Genomic DNA, 22243 nt, shown 5'->3' with positions numbered 1-22243 from the left:
CCACAAATCCCTCCTATCAGATAAATGAATATGTTTGTCATGATATGCATACAGCAAGTCCAGCTTACATGACTGTTATGTAAAAGCTAAAGGATTTATCCATCATAAACTAAGCCTAAATGTTTGCTTTTAATGTTCAGGATTAAATGCTTGTCTTACAGGATCCAAGATCCACAGGAGATCAGCCTATTTTAATGACATTGTAGTTTAATCCCCCCTCCCTCTTCAATCCTTCAGACGACAGTCCGATCCTTTTTATTACAGATCTGCTCATACCTCAGCAATGGGAGTTCATGGCCATGAGGTCATTCACTTGTATAGCATTTATCCCCATAGATAGATACCACAATGAAATCTCATGGCACGTCACATGTTCTGTGACTACACATGAACACGGGTTTTGATATTTAGGTGTAGAGAATGATGAAAAGGCCTTTCTAAATCATTTTAGTATGGATCATGTATATGTTTTTAATAGACTATCATGTGCACATCAATCTCCACCATGGTCTGGTGATTGGTTCTTTATAATGCATATTTTATTGAATATTTCACTTTTTTCTTTTGCCAGAGATGCACCTACTTCATGTCATTGGGCATGTTTATGGAGGCAGATGAAGAGGGACAGATTCACTGTAGCACGAATGAAGTGGATACTCACTGTAAAAAGTGAATAGTTGGATCAACTTAAAAAAATTACTTCAATTGGTAACACCTAAAGAAATGAAGTTTTCTCAACTTAAATTATCACGTTTTTCACGATAAAACGTGATAATTTAAGTTGAGAAAACTTAATTTCTTTAGGTGTTACCAATTGAAGTAATTTTTTAAAGTTGATCCAACTATTCACTTTCATCATGTTATATTCAACCATAAGCGCAAAATGAAAAGCTGACATGATGACCTCAAGTCTGACCCAACCATGGATAGATATTAATCACCTCGACCCTATGTTGGAAGACTTTTTTTTATTATTGTTTTAGAAATGAATCTCTTTAAATCATATTTTATTATGTTACTGTTATATAGATTCAGTGCAAATGTATGTATCAGTGAAATAAAATATCTCTGAACAATGTCTTTAGAAAACAACCTGCAAATGGCATTCAAGACAATAAAAAATAGTATATATAGAAAAATTGATAATTGCAAATTTAAAAAAAATAAAGTTTTATCTGACTTCATTGGTGTTTTGTGTCAAATTTTAAATGTGCCTCACAGTTGGTTCAAGCAGTACTAATCAACAACACTGAAAAATTCAGTAGCACCTCAATGCAGTACACAAGATCCGAGGGGAGGAGTCAGATCTTATATAAGGGGTGGAGATTGGTAGGTTTAGGGGTGGAGATGGGTAGATTTAGGGGTGGGTTTAGGGATCAGGGGGTGGAGATTGGTAGGTTTAGGTATGTAAGGTGGGAGGAGTTGGATTTTATCCGACTCCTCCCCCCGGATTTTATGCTCTGCAGTGAGGACCATCTCGAAAAATTGGCAACATCCTAATAAAAATTAGTTTCATTTTTAATAGCTTAACTGTACTGTATGGAAATGAAGGTGCATATAGATAAGTTGTCAGTGCAGTATGAATCTTTGCGATGGATTATTATCACTCCAGCAGTTTGCTCCCTTTCCTTCTCCTCAAATGGATTATTCTGTATCCGAGTCACAAACCTCAACCTGCCTTGCTAGGAATGTTCCATCCTTGCAGCCCAGGGGAAAGCTTAGATGAGGAGATGTTACTTTAGCTGGACCAGCAAGACAGAAAGGAACACAATTATAATAATAAATTACTGATGTATGGATAACATTTAAATGTAACATTCAGAAACAAATAATTACGACCCCACACAAATTTTCAAAACTTGGCCCCAATTTCAATATATGATTGGACTTTTGTCACTTTTTTCACCTTTAAGGAGATTTTCATTTCTCTCTTTTAGATTTTCCTTTTTATCTCTCACTGCTGACATCTGCCGGGGAAAGTAAGTGTAGGATATTTTAATGTTTTTTTTTTTTTTAAATTCACCATTTATTTTCATAATATCACACCACAGCATAAAAGCTATTTATCCCATTGCAGTTCTTTTCTAACTATTGCAAGAATAAAACAACTATACAACATTAGAAATCTCATTTAGTACAGGGTTTCTGTTGTGTTTTATCCCTGCTTCTGACCTCATCCTCCCTAGACGCCCTCCTGCAACCCTAAAAGCTGCTTATGTGCCCCTCCATCCCAGCATGCTCTTTGATTAAGACAAAATGTTAGATCAGGACACTTCAATTAGAGTCTATGGCCTGATGTGCTCTTGCATGGAGTTGTTTTGTTTGTAAAACTTCCCTCTCTAAGATATCACAGATTCCAGTCGGATGATTATGAATTCGTCTTCAATTATACTAGAATTAGAACAGAACTAAAGTATGTTATTGAAATATGACTGGCAAGGTAGAGTTCTTAAGTAGATTCTCAACGATAATCTTTATCATAACATACCTGGGCCGTCTTGCTGAGGTGCTTCTGGTTGGTTGACTGTTTCTGCTCCTCCCCTCTCTCAGACGTCTTTGATCCTCCCTGAGAGACTGAAATCTGGGATGAAGACCCCTTTGCTGCCCCCTGCTGGAGTTCTTGCTCCAGTTTCTGTGTTTTTCTTCCCGGATGGTTTAATGTGTCAACAGCATTCCAGTTCTAAATGTGTCACACAGCTGTTATTAATTTCAGTATTAAAAGGTATCATGATTTATGGCCAAAAAACAAACTTACCACTTGAAAACGATGTGCTTACCTTAATACTTGTAGCATTTTGGACCCCGCTTTCAACCAAGCTAGGTCTTCTTGGGAACACTGGAGATCTTAATAGTACACAAGATATTCGTAAACATTTTCTGTCAAAAAAATAATGATTTATGGCCTCCTCTCCAGTTGGGCTTTTATGTCCTCTCCTGTCAAACGTGAATTATGACACTGGGAAAATTCCAGCATTCCCACCCCCACTCCTTTCCCTGAGCCAGGATTCACGCAGATATATTGAGTTAAAGTTGGGAGCATTTATATGCTGTCAATTTAGAACTAAAGGATTTGATTAACAAACAAAGAAAACTAAGCAAGACAAAACAAACACCAGTCAAACTCCTTAAAACTTCAGGAAGTGTTTTACTTTCTTTTTTGATTTCAAAAACTTGTGATTTAAGGATTTCCTTCAATTCGATAAAAGCAGTGAGACACACCTGATCTTATTCTGTGTCTCCCATTCAGTGTGTCAGTCCATCCATTTAAGCGGCTCACTTACTGATTTTTCCACAGATTTTCAGTTGGGAACAGGAGAAGGGGGAGGGGAGAGTGTTGGGGCCTCTGAGTCTGGAATTTCCCCACTGTCTCATTTTTATATAGGAAGGAGTGGAAATAAACCCGCCTTTAGGGGGGAGATAATGAATCAAACTGATTGACAACTGACAGTGTGTTCATTGTTCACTACTGACCTTTCTCCATGTTGCTCTCTCTCTCTGAACAGACTTTTCAGCTGTAGCACAGAAATAGAAGCAAATAAGGATGTTATAATAGTAAGTAGTATGATGAAGTGTTATATGCACACTGTATAGCACCTGCTCAGTGACTAGCCTCCTCTGTTGGTTGGGATCTACAATGTCTGAACTAACAGGTTTCTGGTTTTTGTTCTCTGGTGGAGATTCTTTCTCTGCTTTACCCTATGGAAAGAAATTCACTTTAAAGAAGCTAAGTATCAATGAATAAACACTAGCACACATGTGCAAACAAACGGCAATCATTACCTGATAAGGTACAAGGCTGATACCTTGTAAGGCTTGGTCTCTCTCCTGCTCAAGCGTTTCAGCTCGCCTCTTGTTTTCTGGGGCCACAAAATAAACACAAGCAAAGTTTTAGGCCAGGAACATGAATTCTGAGGTAACACATTCCTGTTGTACAAAATGTGCATTCTTGAGTTGTTATGGTGGGAACACATCTCCAGTACACAAGGGGGCGATAGAGTCACCTACAAATGGCTGTGCTTTTTAACCTGCCTGAAGTGTACATGTTGAGTAGACTCAAATTGAGTGATTGAGGGTCTGTCCAAATAAACTTCCTTCGCCAACTTGACGTAGTTTAACGCACTTCAAAATGGCGGTGGGGATTCCCCCGGGGGGAAGTGCTAAGAGAAGTTTGCGAGTGTATGAGTTAAACGCAACTCAACTCTGGCCCTCAAAATCCACTTTTTTCTGCAGAGTTTAGCTTCAACCTTGATCAAACTCACCTGCAACTTTCTAGTACTCCTGAAGACTTTAATTAGCTTGTTCATGTGTGTTTGATTATGGTTGGAGCGAAACTTTGCAGGAATGTGGATTTCAAAGGCCAAAACCCCCTGTTTGAAACAGTATGAGTTAGTATTCAGGTAGCTAGCCATAACTTGTTTTAATTTAAAACTGTTGCACCGCTTTTATAGCAGATTTGCTAATGCTTATGCGGTACAGAGCCCCATCTCGTGTAAATGCTATGCCTTCTTGGATTGTGTTTTTGAATTCTGACACATTTCGGAACACAACAACGTGTGAAATCGAGCTTGCATAACTAGGAGCTTTTGTGTTAATGCAATTGCAACAAATTTGCAGGCTTTACTCAATCATAGCATGTGGAGATACCTTCTAGCAATGCCTTCAGTGATTCAGGACTGCATTCACTGACCACTCCCTCTCTCGACTGAAGCCCTTTATGTCCAAAAATCTGCCCGAGGTAAGAGGCACAAAGATGTGGCATAATGAAACATCATTAGATTAATCTGTTCTGCTGTGAGAAACTTTTAAAGTCATGGTTGCCGTTGTACCTCCTGCTCCAGGGCGGATATCTTGATCTGAGCCTCTGCTTTCTCTGTTATCCTCTGTATCTCCAGGTTCTTCAGATCTTGATTCCTGTGATAGAATGAAAAAGAGTTGATGACATGAAACATTAAAGGAACAATACGCAACTGCTTCCAGTTTTACTTGTTTTTAATAGCACTGCATGGTCACATTACATGACCGTTTAAACCCCCCACTGGAAATAAATGGGGTCCTTTGTTCTGTTGAACTTGTCTGACTCCTTTAAACAGTCACATGATTTATTCATTTTCATATCCCATCATCATTCATTTTTTTGTCTCATATTGAGTACAGTACATATTGATTTTGGTCTTAGAGGGTTTAAATGAAATATATTTTCAATTAAAAAAATAAATTTCATGAAGCCATATACTTATATATATATATATCATATACTGTATATACTGTGTATGTGTGTGTTTACTTTATCTGTATGGGGATGAATTATTAGTAAAATACATACTTCTTTTTAACTTCTTGATCTCTCTCTGCCAGTAGATGCTCCAGCCTCTGGACTTCACCGCTCTGTTGTGACACCTGCACAGTATGAAAAATCATATCTCCATCCTCAAATTAAACCAACCAAGATTACACAGATTTCCGTGAAGTTTGCAAGGCCCCACCTGAGCGAGAGCAGACTTCAGCTCCTGTAGCCGTTCCTCCAGCTCAGTGTCTCTGATCTTCAGCATGTCCCTCACCCTCAGCAGCTCCTGCACTAACTCTCCTTCCATGTCTTCCTCCATGTCTTCAAGAGACACCTTGGGAGGTGGAAAAAAAAACTTTGTTTGGCCTTCAAATCAACATCACTAAATAGCTCTTTACATACATATAATATATTTAAAACTTTTAAAGATCATGTGGGAAATTTTGACTATGAGATCAGGATGGAAAGAAGAAGAACAAAGGACATACAGAGCTACCCATGAGTCTCTGGTGCCCATGGCTTCTGTCCGTCTCAGGCTCTTTCTGTCCCTTGCAGTCATCTAGTGGCACTTCCAAAACATCAGCCTCTCGCTGTAAGACAGCATATAGATATACTAATCCTAGTGAAAAAAACCTTTACCAAAATGTATTTAAAATATATATTTTTTTCATATTAAGTATACTACAAATCCATTAACATATTTACTGACATACTTGATTTGGAGTACTTCTTTATTGCACAATGAACATTTCTTTATATTAAGCCGAAATTTAAAGTGTACCTAAAGTATACTTGCAATAGTTCCACTTTAGCACAATCAAATATAGGCTACTTAAGTATATCTTTAGTTGGACCTCAGCACTATTTCCGGATAACTAAAGTACATTAAGTACAAAATTAGTTACAATTTAGCAGACTTAAAGTATACCAATTTAGTATACTAAAAGTACAATTGCAGGGTATTTATATTAAGTACATAAATATGTAATGATATTTGTAGTATACTTAGCATAAAATAAATGTATTTCAAATACATTTTAGTAAATTTATTTTTCACTAGGGAACATACCACAGTAACACTACACACTTGCCAAATGGTCAAATTAGACCAAAAAAAGGGGACCAAATATTAAAAAACGAAAGTTACTTTGTCATTCTCACGCTGTTGACTCCTGAGCTCATCAAGTTCTTCCTGTGTCGAACATAACGTCATCGCCACATCCAGCCATCTCTTGTTCCAGTGAGCGGCCACTTTCCTTAACTCCTCCTTGTCCCGCTCAAACTCCGCCCTCATATGATGATGCTCCTCCTCTTTTTGCTTATACTCCACCTCCAAGATTTGGAATTTTTTTTCCAGGTCTTGACATTTTAATTGCAGAGTATGATTTTCTTGCTCCAAATTGCCCTGCAGTTCCCTTGATATATGAAATGAATAATAAGGATTAGAGACATTTAAAAAAAAATCTGTACAATCAATATTAATATTCATTTTCAAACAATACTTTGATAATGGACAAGTTAAATAATGGACAGTGCTATCATACCTGTGTTGGTATCTCTCTCCCAGCTCTCTAATCTTCTCGTGAAGTCCATCATCAAACGTTTTCCTCTGTTCTTCCTTCTCTCCAATCAGCTGCAAGCGCTCAGTCTCCAGTGCCGCAATCTGATTGGTTTGGATCAGTTTCTGTGCCTCCAGCTCGTGTAGCTGGTTAAGGGTCTCCTGTAGCCTCTCTGTAGCCTTGGTCAGATCCGACGACAGCTTTTCATTCAACTGAATGTCCAAAGCATTAAGAAAAGGTTGTTTATAGCAAGTCAGAACATACTAGCTAAGATCCAAAAGTATTTTAATGAATGCCAATCTAAGTGGCTTAAATAATTATTGTGTTAGCCTATATAATATTAATGCTTATCTTCTCATGTTATTATTTTAAATGATCTGACTTTCCTGAATGTTTTTTACCAGATGAAATAAGTTATATGTATATTTATAACTTATATATATTTATAACTTATATATATATATATAGAAAAAACTGTACTATTGTGAAATATTACTACAATTCAAAATAACGGTTTTCTATTTGAATATATTTTAAAATGTAATTTATTCCTGTGATCAAAGCTGAATTTTCAGCATCATTACTCTCGTCAGTGTCACATGATCCTTCAGAAATCATTCTAATATGCTGATTTGCTGCTCAAGAAACATTTATGATTAATATTAATGCTGAAAACAGTTGTGTTGCTTTATATTTTTGTGTAAACGGTGACCTCTTTAATAGAAAGCAACTCCTCCTTCATCAGCATGGTTTCTATCTTCTGTTTGTTGGCCTGGCTCTTAGCTTGAGATATCTCAGAATGGAGCTCACACACTTGCTCATTGAAGCCCTGTTTGCTCCTCTGTTCCCTCTGTGACTGCAGATCCAGAGTCTGAATCCTCTGATGAAGCTCTGCTTTCTCCTTTACAGACAATCATACACAGAAGGGTCATCGCTTTTAACTAACTAATTTAAATCAATGGTACTCAACTGGTGGGTTATCTCCCAGAAATGGTCAAGTACAGCAGGGGGAATCAATGGTAAATGCATATGATAAATGTAATATGTGATAAAAAAAATTATACTGTGTTGGGGTCGCCACTTAATGTCCAATGTAAGTTAATAAGAAATGACAAGTGTAATGTAAGTTAACAATCAGACCTGGACAAGACGGTCTTTGTCCATTAAAGCACCAGATAGTTTGACCTTTAAGTCATTCAGATTGTCTTCTAGTCTCTGTGTCTTAGTGGAAAACAGGTCTTTTTCCTGAGGAAGAGAGATAATAGTTAATCTGGCAGTATTGGGTCATGTCATAATGAAAAATTAGAGAGTGTAGCACAGCTTTTTGGCTTGTACCAGCTCCATTTGCCCCAGGCGGCTGCGGGACTCATTCAGCCGGTCCTCAAGCTCTGCCTGGGTCTGGACGGAGATGCTCAGTCTTTGCTCCAACTCTTCTGCTTGCTTTATTGCCTCTTGCTTACCCTAGGTGAATGTTTGCATACTTTTTAGATCTAATCTTAATAACATTTTTGTGCATTTATGCTAACTTTAATCACAATGACCAAATTTTAAAGGAACAGTTCACCAAAAATGAAAATTCTGTCATCGATTACTCACTTTCATGTTGTTCCAAACCTGTATGACTTTCGTTCTTCTGTCGAAGTTTTTGTCATAAAAGAGTTGTTTTGGATCAGAGTTATTTTAGTATTATTTATATACTATTTCAGATTCATTTTAATTTTAGTAATTTTGTCACCATTATTTCTATATTTTTCAAATTACTATTAATGGTTCAATTGATTTCTCATTTTTCAGCATTTCTCATTTTAGTTCAGTTTTAAGTTTTTCATCTTATATTTATATTTTATTTTATTTCAATTAACAAAAATGTTTTTAATACAAAATTCTGTAATGAAACTCTAAATGGCTCAGGCTGATAGGTCCTTAAAGGGATACTTCACCGATTAGCATTAAGCTTTGTATTAGTATAAACCCGGTAGTATTTTCGAATGACCGTGCTTTCCTCCTTCATGTCCCCCTGATACGAGAGATTTCTGTATTGTGTGTCTGGAAAAAAAACTGTGATGACACAAAAATCGTCATTTGTTGTGTTTATCATTATCATCATTGAAAAGTATGTTCAATGCTTTTCTCTTATTAATCTTGATGTCTCTATGTAGCTGACTTAGGTTAACCTTTTGTTCTTTCTGTAAGATGTTAGCAGAAGTCTAAAAGTTTCCATTAGACAGAGCACAGTGGAGCCAATGTTTTTGTTAAAGTTATACAAGATGTTATCTTAACTATCATGTCTGCAGAAAAGACATCTTTCCTGACACATATGGTCCAGAACGATGTGTGTCTGTACTCTCACCCTAGGGTGCGAAACCATCAAAGCCAGATATGTTTAATCTTGTAGCGGTGTCTGGTGGGGCTGCTTTGCTTCAATATACCATGAAAGAGGAACCAGGCTTTGTTCAGCATAAGAGAGAGAGAGAATTCTGAACAGGTCAGTCTATACTTTGGGCTCAGACCTTTGCTCTTTTGCGATCGATCTTACAGAAAGAGCGCTCTCGACAACTTTGCTTTTCTTTAGGTGAGAATATTATACTTAGAGTGTGACTTAACTGTTCATGTTATGTTTCTTTATTAAACTTTAACTCCTGATTGTGGATAAAATATGATTATTTCTCATTTATTATTTGATTTATTATATGATTTTATCATCTGACTGGATCTCCTCATTGCGTCAGTGTTCTACTTCTATGTAAGAAAGTCATACAAGTTTGGAACGACATGAGGGTGAGTAAATGATGACGGAGTTTTCATTTTTGGGTGAACTAACCCTTTAACAAACTTTGAATGAATGTTTAACCTCTTCAGAGGAATGGAGCCGTCTCAATGCACTGTCTTTTTCATATTCCAGGTCGCCTGTTTTCTCCTCTGCCGTTCTGAGAGCTTCTCTGAGCTTCTTTATCTCATTCTCAACCTGAGAATGCAAAACCATAGTTGATTGAGATGGAATTTTCTCATTTTCTTTTTCAATTGTTATTGTGATCCTGTAAAATGTTAGGGTTTTTTGTCACACATAATGAACTCTACCTCTCCGAGGGCTTCGTCTTTTGTAGCAGGCAGAGTTCTGTTGAGTGGGTTTGGGGATGTGGGTGGAGTCCTTCTCTCTAGGTTCGATCTCATCTTCAAAATGTCCAACTCAAGCTGCACAACTCTTAGTTTACATAGAGTAAATCAACATATCAATGCAGCGTGGTCTACATTTGTCACATTTATAGGGACACTGTGTAACTTTTTTTTTTGTTCAAAGTCAAAACATCATCAATCCATCTTCCAAAACGTGCTTTTGTCTTACACTGATTCACTATGGTAAGCCTATTAAAAGTGTTTATATTGTAGACCTGTCGGGATGGTTTTCGCAGGAAATTGCATACATACATCAGTCATATCCGTAAATAGAGAAAAGGAGTGGCATACGGTTAGTTGACACAACGAGCGAGAAAGTTTGACATGAAGCACGTTAATCTCAAACCTCCAGGGAATCACCCATTTTAAACACACGGCGAACAGAGGAGAGTCTGCTGGCAAAAAAGAAAATGCGGCAAAGCTCATAATAAAACGAGAATCAATTTGGCTTTTCAGAAGTGGCTGAGGGATTTGAAATGTAAAAGCAACGCGGTGATGGTGTTTTTATAACTCAATAGGTGAGTACAGTATTTTATTGAACAGATAAATTGACAAATGTTGCCCTCTAACAAAGTTTATTGTAAAGCATAATCTCTTGTGAAGGGTCACTACATTATGGTTGTTGTTGTGCTGGAATTTATCTTTAAGGAAGTACCGTGTCTATTAATGGGTATAGTGACAGTAACATCTTCAGATCCTAGAGATCCTTTCCATCTAAACTGGTTAAAGCTATAAATAAATGTTTAATAAGCAGTAGGATCACCATATTCATCAGCACAGTCACACAGAGCCATAAGTTACATAGTGTACCTTTAATTGACAAATGTTCATTGCAATTTATACTATTGGCATAGCAATGAGTGAAAAGTTCATTAAAAATTAGCGTCCGTACAAAGCTGCATGATCAATTAATTTCGCAAATGTGTGACCAAGAAATAGTGCAAAATTCTCCATACTTATTTTCAATAAACATTATGCTTTTTTTAAAAAAATCCTTCCACATCTTAAAAATGTGTTTATTTCCAGGTTTAAGGGGAGAAAATTTTTCAATGCAATCTCAGACTTTTGGACCCCACAGTACAGTCCAAAATTGTTTTATTTTATTTTTTTAAACAAATAATACTTTTATTCAGCCAGTATATGCATTAAATTGTTCAAAGTGACACTAAAGACATTTATTTCTATTTTAAATAAATGCTGTTCTTTTGAAGTACCCTAAAAGTAAATTTGCAAAAATACAGCATATTAAAATGATTTCTGAAGGATTATGTGACTGGAATAATGATGCTGAAAATTCAGCTTTGTATCACAGGAATAAATTACATTTTCAAATATATTAAGACAGAAAACTGTTTTTTTAAATTGTAATAATATTTCACAATATTACTATTTTTATTGTATTTTTGATCAAATAAATGCAGCTTTGGTGAGCATAAGAGACTTCTTGTAAAACATTAAATAAATCTTTTGAATGGTAAATTTTGTATGCATAAATGAAATACTTTGTAGTGCTAAGTAGCAATGCATGTTTAATGTTAGTTTAGTGTACTTGTTACATCATGTATAGATTTCATTCGGTTACACTTTATTTTAAGGTGTCATTGTTACAGTGAAATTATATATTTAAGTACTGAGTAATATTAATCAACTACATGTACTTACTATAGGGATAGGGTAGGATTAGGATTTGGTTGAGGGTTAGTTGCATGTATTATGCATAATTTACTGTTATTACTATGGTAAGTACATGTAACATATGTAACAAGGACACTGTAAAATAAAGTGTTACCTTCCATTCATAGCGCAAAGACTGTATAACTCACTTGTCGTGTAATTCCCCTCGGCGACGGCTTTCCTCAAAGCGACTCAGTTCTGCAGCTTCCTTGTCTTGTTCAAGAGCACTCACTGCTTCAGACAACTGCTGCGAGGGAGGAAAATCAACAGGGATGAGTGTTCCTTCAATACAACAGCAGACTTTGATATCTCTTTCCTTTTTTCAGCAAATCAAACCAATATCAAACAAAACACAAAAGTCAGTTGATTTCAAACTGCTTCAGTTGGTGAGGAAGCAAGACATCTATACCTTGTGCTTGATCTCCAGAATGTTTGAGATGCTCTGGTTTTGTTGAAGCTGAGACCCTTTGGTTTTCAAACGGTCTGTCTGAGTGTCCAAGTGACCTTTGGCCTCTCGGAGTCTCTGGATGAGCTCTTCCCTCCTCATGCTGCTTTCCTCCAGGGCAGCTCTGAGCTCAAAGTCCTCAGAAGAAGAGCGAGATGGTGGAGCTCCTTCTGGAGCCAAGCGAGATGCAGATGACCATCTCGTCATGCCCAAAGAGCCCTTTTGCTTCTCACTGCCAAGAGTGCTGATACAGAGAGAACAATAAGTATGAGACAAAAGTAAGGGATAATGTACATCCAGCCACATCATTTTATTTTTTAGATAACAACCGGCTTGATGTACATTATCCCGCTTATTATACGGCTACTTGCCACATAAGTAAATAATTAGACACAAAATATATATTTTATTAGCTCATTAAACGCAAAGCGTCCACAAAGAACATACTTTTTTTAAATCACCTGCCTTCATAATCTTTAATCAAAATAACTTCCAATAACTCTTGCAGCGTCTTCTCTGATGACATGTTTACTGGCGTGAGGGCGGGACAACCTGTTACTCACATGAGATCCACCAATAGCAAACCACAACCATCCAATCAATTCCCAATGGACAAAATCAAGTCCTGACCTACAATCTTTCATGTTCGAGAAGCCGTTTCACTATACACGCTATATACATCACAATAGATAAGAAAAGACAATTGCAACTTCAATTTCATGCCATTTTTTGAATGACAGCCATTTGTAGGTAACTATCGCCCCCTTGTGTACTGGAGGTGTGTTCCCACCAAAAAAACTCAAAATGTACAGCAGGAATGTGAGAAATGTCCATTTTTGCCAACTTTAAAACATAATGTACAGTCATATCATTTATTAGACAGCTTTTCACCACATAAATAAGGACGGAGACATGAAATGTTGATTTGAAACGAAAATCTTACCTGTTTATTATCTTTTAGGTACAAAACAATCATTCTAGCAACAAGCCAAACAGTTCAACAAAATTACCTTATAGGCCTACTATTACTATGTTATTCAATATACAGTAAATAGAGTCGAATAACTGAGGCACAAGAAGGCACCAGCTGCGTTTGAATGAAACCCTCATGCCAGTAAACACGTCATCATAGAAGAGAAGAGATGACGCTGCACAAGGGAGAAGTTATTTTGATTAAAGATTATGAGGGCGCATGAATAAAATAAATGATGTGTACAGAATGATAAATCATACTGCAATGTTCCATAATGGCAATGTCCATTTTGATTTCATGGTGACTTTGAAGCACTAACCTGGTGCTGATTTTTGGGCGGAGAGTCGATCCAGGTAAGCCCTTACAGCTCCATGCTGGAGATTTCTGAAGGAAGGGAAATGTTTGTTAAAATTACATAAAAGAAGAATATGGGGAAGAAGAAAAAATATTTTCATCCCCACAGCTTCAGTTTGTACATACCCGAGCTTTAAAAAGAGATCTACTATCCCAAAAGTCAAGATCCGAGAGAGCGAGGGGACTTAGAGACCTAAGAGTGTGCCGGAAAGATCTACGGCCCAGGTCAGCATCCCATTCCTGATCATTCCAGAAATCTGAAGGTGAAAGGCTTCGTCTTTCTCCTCTCCAATTGGCCATATTCATGAGAGCTCTGGAAAGTGAGTTGAGATACTGTGTACTCAACTGCAGATTGTCCTGCCCTTATACAAAACAATTTCACACGAACCAGAGAGTTTGAACGGAGCACGTCAGAGTGGCACAGCAACATGGAAACAATGTTGTATGTTTATTTGTTGCTATAATCTTCATTCAGACTTGGTTACTTGATAGCCTCTGTTGCAGAAAGGGTTATGTAGTGTTTACTCATTCATAATTTGCATGTTATTAAGAGTAAGTATTCATAGCAGCCTGCTATTAATTGAGATGAATGTACCACTAATGCAGTCTATTATTAATTTACAAGTACATAATCATCAGAACAGAATAACATACCTTTTTTAGCCTTGGTTAAGGTTGTTTTTCCTCCTTGATTTTTCGATATGCACACTCAGTACCTTCCTGCTGAAAGAAAGCTTGGCAGCAGGTATCTATGGTGACTGTCATAATACAGGACACAGAGAGTGTGTGTCCAACCCACCTCTTCAGTGAATAATCATTTGTTGAGCTCATGAGGCTATTTCTGGAAGGTAAGATGATGAACATTTACCATGGCATGTACCTGTCAAAAAACTGTAACCAGTCAACAACGATGAAATATATATTTAAGAGTCATAATCGACATAATCTATTTATATTAGGGCTGTCAAGCGTTTACATTTTAGTTTTTTGAATTAAAGTTTTTTTATTGCTTCTTTTGGAAGGTTGATAGGTGACAGGAGTACAACAATATGATAAAAACAGGGTTACAGGTTCCTACAGGCACATTTTGACCATGAAATAAAATACAGTACAAGACAAAACACAAAGTGGTTATCTATTCATTTTGAGACCTTACTGTAATATGTGTCCAGAATTCTTCCCAAGGAGACAATCCCTCCTCTCTAACATCGTCGGTTAAGCATAGATTCATAAGATGCCATTTCTACCATTGCACTGGCCCACTCTTTCAATTCTGGGGGTTTCATTGTCTTCCAGAGTCTCAAAATAATCCTACTTGCCATTGTAACACATAGGCATAATAACAGAAAATACACGTTTTGAAACATTAGGTATTTGAGACTTGTCACCTAATATACACAGTTTAGGAGTTAAAGATATTTTGGAACAATACTGTATAAGCAACTAAAAAAATGGTTCCAGAATGGTTTAAAAAGAGTACATTCCCAAATACTGTGTAGAAAGGTACCTGTTTCCAGCTGGCATTTCCAACATAAATTGTCTTACATCTGTTTCATCCTGAAAAATCGTGTGTGGTAGTATCTGTGGAGAATCTTATTTTGAGTGAACTTCCCCCTTGCTTCTTAATACCACACCACGCCAAAATGCTAGACCATTTGTCTGAGTCAATTACTTGACCAATGTCCCTCTGCCATATGGAAGCGTTTAAATGTAATAAATCTAATTAATTACACGATGTGGCGATTAATTATTTGCACATCAAATTTGACTGAGGAATTGCCCCTAAAAGATAACTTAAAGTCATTGTTGTTAGCGATTGAGCAACTGAACTTTTGTAGAATGTGTATATGTATTTTTATTTTACGCAAAAACAATCTAATATATCTTTATGAAAAATAAATAATTATATATATATAGTTTCTGCGTAAAATAGACGCAGTAAACTTAGTATAGTTCAAGTAGTGCTCAACAAGGCGGGATCAGCTCAGTGACGTCTCACAAGTGTCAAGCGCGTCTGCGCATGCGTGACAGACATGTGGATGGAAGAAATGTAAACATTACGAGGATATTTGACTAGTTTCAGCATTAACGACATGTACAGAGGACTAATCATGTGGTTCCGCGGTCAGGACACCGCATTTCAAAGAGGAATGTGTTGTTTAATGCGTCTATACGTGAGCAACGTCAGATCAGAGGACGATATAAAGAACTTCATTATAGACAACACAGAGGTAGTAAGCAGCCAAAGTTTAACCCCAGAGATTTCTTTAAGACTGTTCACACCCACCTGCCGGTTTTGGACGGAGAAACCTGAATTGTGGCCTTTCCCTGACCCGTACTGGGCAATATATTGGCCCGGTGGACAGGCGCTGGCTAGGTAACAGTGTTTATTAACAAGTCATTAGTAATAATGAACGCTACTGTAAGATATGCTCAGTCTATCTGCATTCTTTTGTCGTTGTTTATTGATGATGCTGCTGTGAACTGTTTTGTCAGGTATCTCTTGAGTAACCCCGAGGTGTGTGGAGGCAGGAAGGTGCTGGATCTCGGCTGTGGTTGTGGAGCATCAGCCATCGCTGCCAGACTCAGTGGAGCTTCCCATGTGGTGGCCAACGACATTGATCCAAGTGAGATTTGTGTTTCTGCACCTCATACCAAAAAAAAGAAGATCTATTCACATTGTGATTTGTGGAATTCAACCCGACTTAGAGCACCTTTAGAGATGTACATTCTAGTAGAGTTAGTCATTTTCAAACAAAGCCAAAGCAAATATATATATATATATATATATATATATTGTGGTGGCAAACAATTTTCTATTACTGAATAAGAGTCAAACATGTATCAATTGTCTTTAAAGATTATTTATTCCCTTGCAAGGATAGGTCAGCAATCATACAGTCATACAAAGTGGCTGCAGAGTGTGACAACGAGAGGAGGGCATCCGTCCTTCTTTATAGTCCTGGCTCCCCCAAGGTTATTTCTCGAGGCTGAACTGAAGATATGTCTCAGCCATAACTAACACATTGTTTAGATTTGTCTATCATATTATACCCTTGAATAGAGACCCTCTGTCTCTGTCATACACTATTAGTCACACATTAACTTTTTGTCACGTATACGAGGTCATACACGTACATTCATTCATAAGGGTTAATAACAGTTCTTTGCTCTAATAATAATGTGGCAGAGAATCATGGGACACATGCAATTCTTGTGCTAATTACTATCATGTTTCTAAGATTCTATGAATATTAGAAAATACAAACATATAGAACATATTAAATTTCTTCCACAATACACACAAACATTCACACACACACACACACACATATATATATATATATATATATATATATATATACACATATATTATATAAACACAAACTTTTATGTTAGATGCGATTAGTTGATTTGGCAGCACTAACAATATATGCTTTTACAGTAATAATTATTTTTTATTTAATGTTGTTGTTTTTTTTTTGTCACATGGCTTACAGCATGTTGGTTACACCACACTGACTGACAAACAAAAGTTCTATAATATTAAATATGAATAAATAAGTGCTTTATTTTGTTATTGCAGTTGCTGCCATTGCCACAAAAATGAATTGTGAACTGAACAACGTGGACCCTTTACCTTGTGTGACAGACAACATGATCGGTTCAAAGCCTGAGGCCTGGGATCTCATTCTTCTAGGAGACATGTTCTATGATGAAGGTCTGGCTGATCATCTGCAGAAGTGGCTCCAGACGTGTATAAGCACACATGGAACACGAGTGCTCATTGGTGACCCAGGACGGGCTCAATTTGAAAGCCATGACATTAGAAAATTGTTATATCAGCTGGCTTACTTTGAGCTACCAGACTCAGTTAAAGAGGAGAATTATGGACTAACAAGTAGCACAGTGTGGCGCTACAACTACAAACCTAATCTTTAACAGCTAATGCATTCATGTGTATGTAAACCATGTACATAATTAAATCAATTTAAAAAAATGATTTGCACGTTTCTATATATGTGCAAATTCAGCTACCCCTCCCTTCTCTGTTACTTGCAAAGCAAATTTAGTTCTACCCAAGTCATGGGGTTATTAGTTGTTTGATTACTCAATGTCACGGGTTATTATTTTTAGAAATCTGTCTAGCCATGCCCTTATGTTTCCCTTATTTCAACACACTAACTTTGGCTAAAGTGTTGGTACATTTTGCTCTCAAAAAAAATGCTAGTTATGATTAATTAAAAAAAATCTTTCACATACTCATTAACAAGTGGGTCTTTATGTCCACCGCCGATATATTGAGCTGGGCTTGAACTCATGTCATTCCAATTTCTTGTCAATATCATACAAAAAAAAATTTTTTTTTCTTCCTCTCATTTCTCTTCTTTACGTGTGATATATAATGAATTTCAAAATCATTAGCCAATTCATCTTTTCTACCTGGAAAACACTCAGCCCACATTTAACATGTTAACCATCACAATGTATCTCATGCATTAACACATAACACATCTTCGATGGTGACGGAAGCTACTGAACGTAGGGACTGTGGCATTCCCCGTGCGACAGCGTCTAAGCGTTTGGAATCATACAGTCAGACGATGTCAGTCACACTAGGGTTGAGTTTAATCCTGCGGTCATAACCCCCAAATTTCTCAATATCTATTTGATCAAATAATCTTTTAGACCTAGGCATGCCACAGTTAAGAGAACCAATTCTAATTTCTTAAATCAATTTTTCATTCATCTTTGTATTATCTTTTAGTTGTTGCTCATGAGCTGCTCTAATAAACATTTGGAGATCTCCATATATATCCATGGCCAAAACACTAACATCATGTATTTATAATCCCTGATATTGAGCATTTGTGATTGCATGAGTTAGGAATTTTGGAGTTATTACCTTAGATTTAGCCCTAAAAAATATCTATTAACCAACATGGGGTGACCGATATCATAGATTTACCAATCACATTTTGTTCTTGGACACTTTATGTCCCTCTTTATCCTGTTTTTTTTTTTTTCTTTTTTTAAGAGAACTCTGTAACATATGGAAGCTTGTTTCTGCCACAGAATTTAAAAGATAATTGCAACTTTTTTCTCTCCCTCACTCGTTGCAGAGTGTAGTCGCTCTATTTGCAGGCATCCCAGAAGCCATGGTCTGGTTTCATCTTTAAAAAAAATAAAACAGTCAAGAGAACCGAATGAATCAAACTGAACCCATGTAAATTCTGACCACAATTGTATATGAGCAGTCTGGTATGGTTTTCAATCACCTCTTCCAAGTGTCTCTTTATTTTATTTTCTAATGTGGTTGACAGTAGCAGTTCCTCATTTCATTTGAATAAATCACATTCTTTGCAGAACGCAGAAAAGAGCAGTTAACTACCCTGAATGATCTAAGCACACTATAATTAAATAATCCTCACAGATACATCAGCATACTGTATTTGGTCAAATTCAGACTTCAATCTCATTCTAGTAATAGTAAATAAAAGTTGACAACCAACATCAAATGGTTGGTTTACAATTTATTTTACAATCAGTAAACAAAACATTCTTACATAATAATTATATACTTAATGTTAAATACAGTAAGTTAACATTTACAATGCATATTATTATTTTTTTACTTCAAACATTGACAATTTAGTCGATTTGAAAAGAATGATGTTTATCTTCCTGGATGAGTGCATTACATGTATGACAATAAAGTTGGTGTGCTGTAGTTCAGTTCAGTTCATCACATCAGTACACAGTCCAAGAAACTTGTTGGATCTTGTCAGGGCCAATAAGGTTTTGTAGTGCCTCCCTTGACTCATCTAAAACAGACACATAGCAGGTATGAATGCACTGAAATTTCATATTTGGGCAACACTATATGTGTTGTGTTTTATGTCAGGTACCATGTGACTACCTGTCATCAGGGGACATCCATGGAAATTGAAAATTCTGATGTTTGTGCAGTTTGCAAGAACAGCAGTCACAGCCAGATCAGTCAAATTGCGACATTGTACCATCTGTAACTCCTGTAATGATAAATAAGTAATTATAAATAATAGAAAAAAACGTAAATAGCCTTAATGAAAAAATTCAGATCAGTATGCAATACCTTAAGGCTGAGTGAACAAACTCCTGTCGCAAGTCCAATGACCCCTTGATCAGTTACCTTTAAATAGAATTTACAAGTAGTAAGTATTTGGTGAAAACAATAAACATTAATGTACAAGCAAAATGTCAGAGTCGCATTTTGATTTTGGTGTATGCTATATACTTACACTGATGAGCCAAAACATTATGGGAAGTCACAGGTGAAGTGAATATCATTGATCATCTCTTAATAAGGCCACATATTAAGGTCTGGGTAGATTAGATGGTAACATACAATCAGTTCTCATAATCACCATGTTGGATGCAGGAGAAATGAGCAGGAATAAAGATCTGAGTGACTTTGCCAAGGGCCAAATTGTTAAGGCAAGTCGACTGGATCAGAGTATCTCTGAAACGGCAAGGCTTGTGGGTTTCTCCCGGTCAGCAGTGCTGAGAATTTACCAACAGTGTCCGAGGAGGGATGAACCACAGACCGGCGACAGGGTGTTGGACGCCAAAGGCTAATCAATGAACGAGGGAAACCCGTCTGGTCCGAGCCAACAGAAGATCTACTGTGTAAATGTTACTGATGATTATGGGCTGAATGTGTCACAACACAGTGCATCACTCTCTGCTGCGTAGACACAGACCAATCAGAGTGCCTATGATGACCACCGTCGAAAGCGGCTACAATGGGCACGCGAGCGTCAGAACCGGACCTTGAAGCAGAGGAAGAAGAACGCCTGGTCAGATGAGTCTCGTTTTCTTTTACATCACTTGGACGGCCGTGTACGTGTGCACCGTTTACCTGGGGAAGTGATGGTACCAGGATGCACTGTGGGAGGACGACAAGCCGGTGGAAGGACAAGCCTCCAATCCAATTGAGGATCTGTGGGATGTGCTGAACCATCAAGTTTGATCCGCGGCGGCTCCACATCGCAACCTACCAGACTTTAAGGATCTGCTGCTGACATCAGAGACCACAGGACACCTTCAGGGGTCTCGTAGAGTCCATTCTTCAGCCGGTCAGCGATGTTTTGTCAGCACGCAGAGGACCAACTGCAAATTAGGCAGTAGGTCATAATGTTTTGGCTCATCTGTAATATTGTAAGCCCAAGAACAGTGTAAATTACCTTTGTCGAAGAAAAGTAAATGCTGTGCAGCCTCCTGCAGTTCGACCCCAGCTCCAGCAGGGCTTTATCACTGAGAGCACTGCAGCCACGGAGAGAAATCACTTCTAAACTTTTGCAGCGTAGAGCGAGAGCTTGAATCCCCGAATCTGTCACAGCCGTACAGCCCGTGAGATCAACCACCTGAAGACAGGGGCAGCGGGATGCCAACACCTCTACACCTGTGGGAAAGACAAATATAGTGAACGTTGATGTCTTGAACAATTCCATTTAAGTCATTTTTAGTATTTAAAAAACTTGAATTTATTTTTATTTCAGTTTTCATTTTAGTAATAGTACTTCAACTGAAATGTATTTCTGTTAGTCACCAAGGCAACATTTCTAAGCCTGATTTCACAGACAAGGCTTAGATTAAGCCAGGATTAGGCCTTAGTTAAATTAGGATATTTAAGTAGCTTTTATAAACATGCCTTAGAGAAAAACATTACTGGTCGGCTTTTTGAGACAAAACAATGGTACCGAAATGTCAGCGCAAGTTGCTTTTCAGTTAAAACAGCTCAAACATGCATTTTAGTCTAGGACTATCTTAAGCCTTGTCTGTGAAACCGGGGGCTAGTTTTCATCTAATATATATATGACCCCCATAAACCATTAATCTGTGAAAAGAATACCCTCAGATGTGATTTCTGCACAGCCTTTTAACAGTATTGTCCTCAACTGCGGACAGTTGATTTGTTTAAGCGCAGAGTCTGACACCATGCAGTTCTGCAGATCCAGTGTGTGAGTTCCAGCGTGCACGAGCTGAAACACAAGCGAAGACACTGCATATTGTACATTGCATATTATCATCACACATGCTCTTGTCAGAGAGGACACGACCTTACCTGGCTGATGTCGGAGTTGGTGACCGTGCCAGAAGACATCTTAATTCGTAATATTCTGTCTTTGACGGCAGCAGGCATTAACCTGATCTCATCATACTTCTCAGATCGCTGAGCAACACTAAAAGCACACCTGTGCACGGAGAAACATTTGTATCACTCACAGACCTGGAATTCATGCTATAAAATGAGCAGAAGGAATTGTGTCAATAGTTTTACAGCTTTACATGTTTATCTAGTAGGTGTGTGTTACTCACAAGCTCATAAGAGAATCTACGGTAGCCATGATTTGGTTGTTTATATAGCTAACCGCGAGGCTATCACGAGGAAAATACGTTCATTTTTTTCTTATTTGTTCACAGCATCGACTGTCTATCTGGCATCTTCGTCGCTCGCCACATTGTTTTGGTCTAATCTCATTCGCGTGCATCAGCGTGGGCGGGACACAATAACAGTATTACGTCATTCACAAGCGACAAAACAAAAAGCAAATTGTTTGTTTTTTTCTTCTGTTTAATTATTTTCTTTGTATTAACGTTAAGGTATTCCACATTTAAAATTTCCTGTTTTTAATTTGGGTTTGCCATTGTTTCTGTGAATGTTGAATATTTAAAACTAATTTATGAAAATATTTTGTATTGTTTACTTGTATTAATCACCGACTTCAGTAAATCAT

The 22243-nt window shown here is 37.3% G+C and overlaps 3 protein-coding genes across 6 annotated transcripts; 1 reads left to right on the top strand and 2 right to left on the bottom strand.

The window, feature by feature from the left end:
* Positions 1–1545: 1545 nt before the first annotated feature.
* On the bottom strand, positions 1546–14304 carry LOC307150902 (uncharacterized protein). Of its 4 annotated transcripts, none has more exons than XM_079858522.1 (24): positions 14118–14304; positions 13590–13825; positions 13429–13493; positions 12101–12380; positions 11841–11938; positions 9922–10045; positions 9695–9808; positions 8179–8304; positions 7984–8088; positions 7556–7744; positions 6829–7055; positions 6432–6699; positions 5773–5874; positions 5484–5618; positions 5324–5397; positions 4827–4911; positions 4645–4726; positions 3781–3857; positions 3595–3696; positions 3472–3512; positions 2778–2844; positions 2489–2680; positions 1907–1967; positions 1546–1742 (listed from the first exon to the last, which is right to left on the bottom strand). In XM_079858522.1, exons 2-24 carry the CDS (start codon positions 13767–13769, stop codon positions 1645–1647), a joined length of 2892 nt encoding a protein of 963 aa, XP_079714648.1. In that variant the 5' UTR covers positions 13770–13825; positions 14118–14304; the 3' UTR covers positions 1546–1644. The 4 variants fall into 4 exon arrangements, with proteins under 4 accessions (XP_079714648.1, XP_079714649.1, XP_079714650.1 ...); XM_079858523.1 differs by having other exon boundaries at positions 13590–13776; positions 14118–14231; XM_079858524.1 differs by lacking the exon at positions 1907–1967.
* A 1179-nt stretch (positions 14305–15483) lies between these two features.
* Positions 15484–18669, top strand: etfbkmt (electron transfer flavoprotein subunit beta lysine methyltransferase). Its single transcript, XM_079858547.1, has 3 exons — positions 15484–15840; positions 15960–16090; positions 17050–18669. Exons 1-3 carry the CDS (start codon positions 15557–15559, stop codon positions 17403–17405), a joined length of 771 nt encoding a protein of 256 aa, XP_079714673.1. The 5' UTR covers positions 15484–15556; the 3' UTR covers positions 17406–18669.
* A 58-nt stretch (positions 18670–18727) lies between these two features.
* On the bottom strand, positions 18728–22007 carry LOC307150915 (protein AMN1 homolog). The gene is made up of 7 exons (XM_079858548.1): positions 21825–22007; positions 21571–21700; positions 21358–21487; positions 20690–20907; positions 19579–19635; positions 19384–19495; positions 18728–19288 (listed from the first exon to the last, which is right to left on the bottom strand). The coding sequence occupies exons 1-7, from the start codon at positions 21851–21853 to the stop codon at positions 19215–19217; spliced, it is 750 nt and encodes a 249-aa protein (XP_079714674.1). The 5' UTR covers positions 21854–22007; the 3' UTR covers positions 18728–19214.
* Positions 22008–22243: the final 236 nt, after the last annotated feature.

This window comes from Squalius cephalus, assembly GCF_949319135.1.
Source record: "Squalius cephalus genome assembly, chromosome: 23".
In the NCBI taxonomy this organism is placed as follows: Eukaryota; Metazoa; Chordata; class Actinopteri; order Cypriniformes; family Leuciscidae; genus Squalius; species Squalius cephalus.
This window is presented reverse-complemented; position numbering and strand designations above follow the sequence as displayed.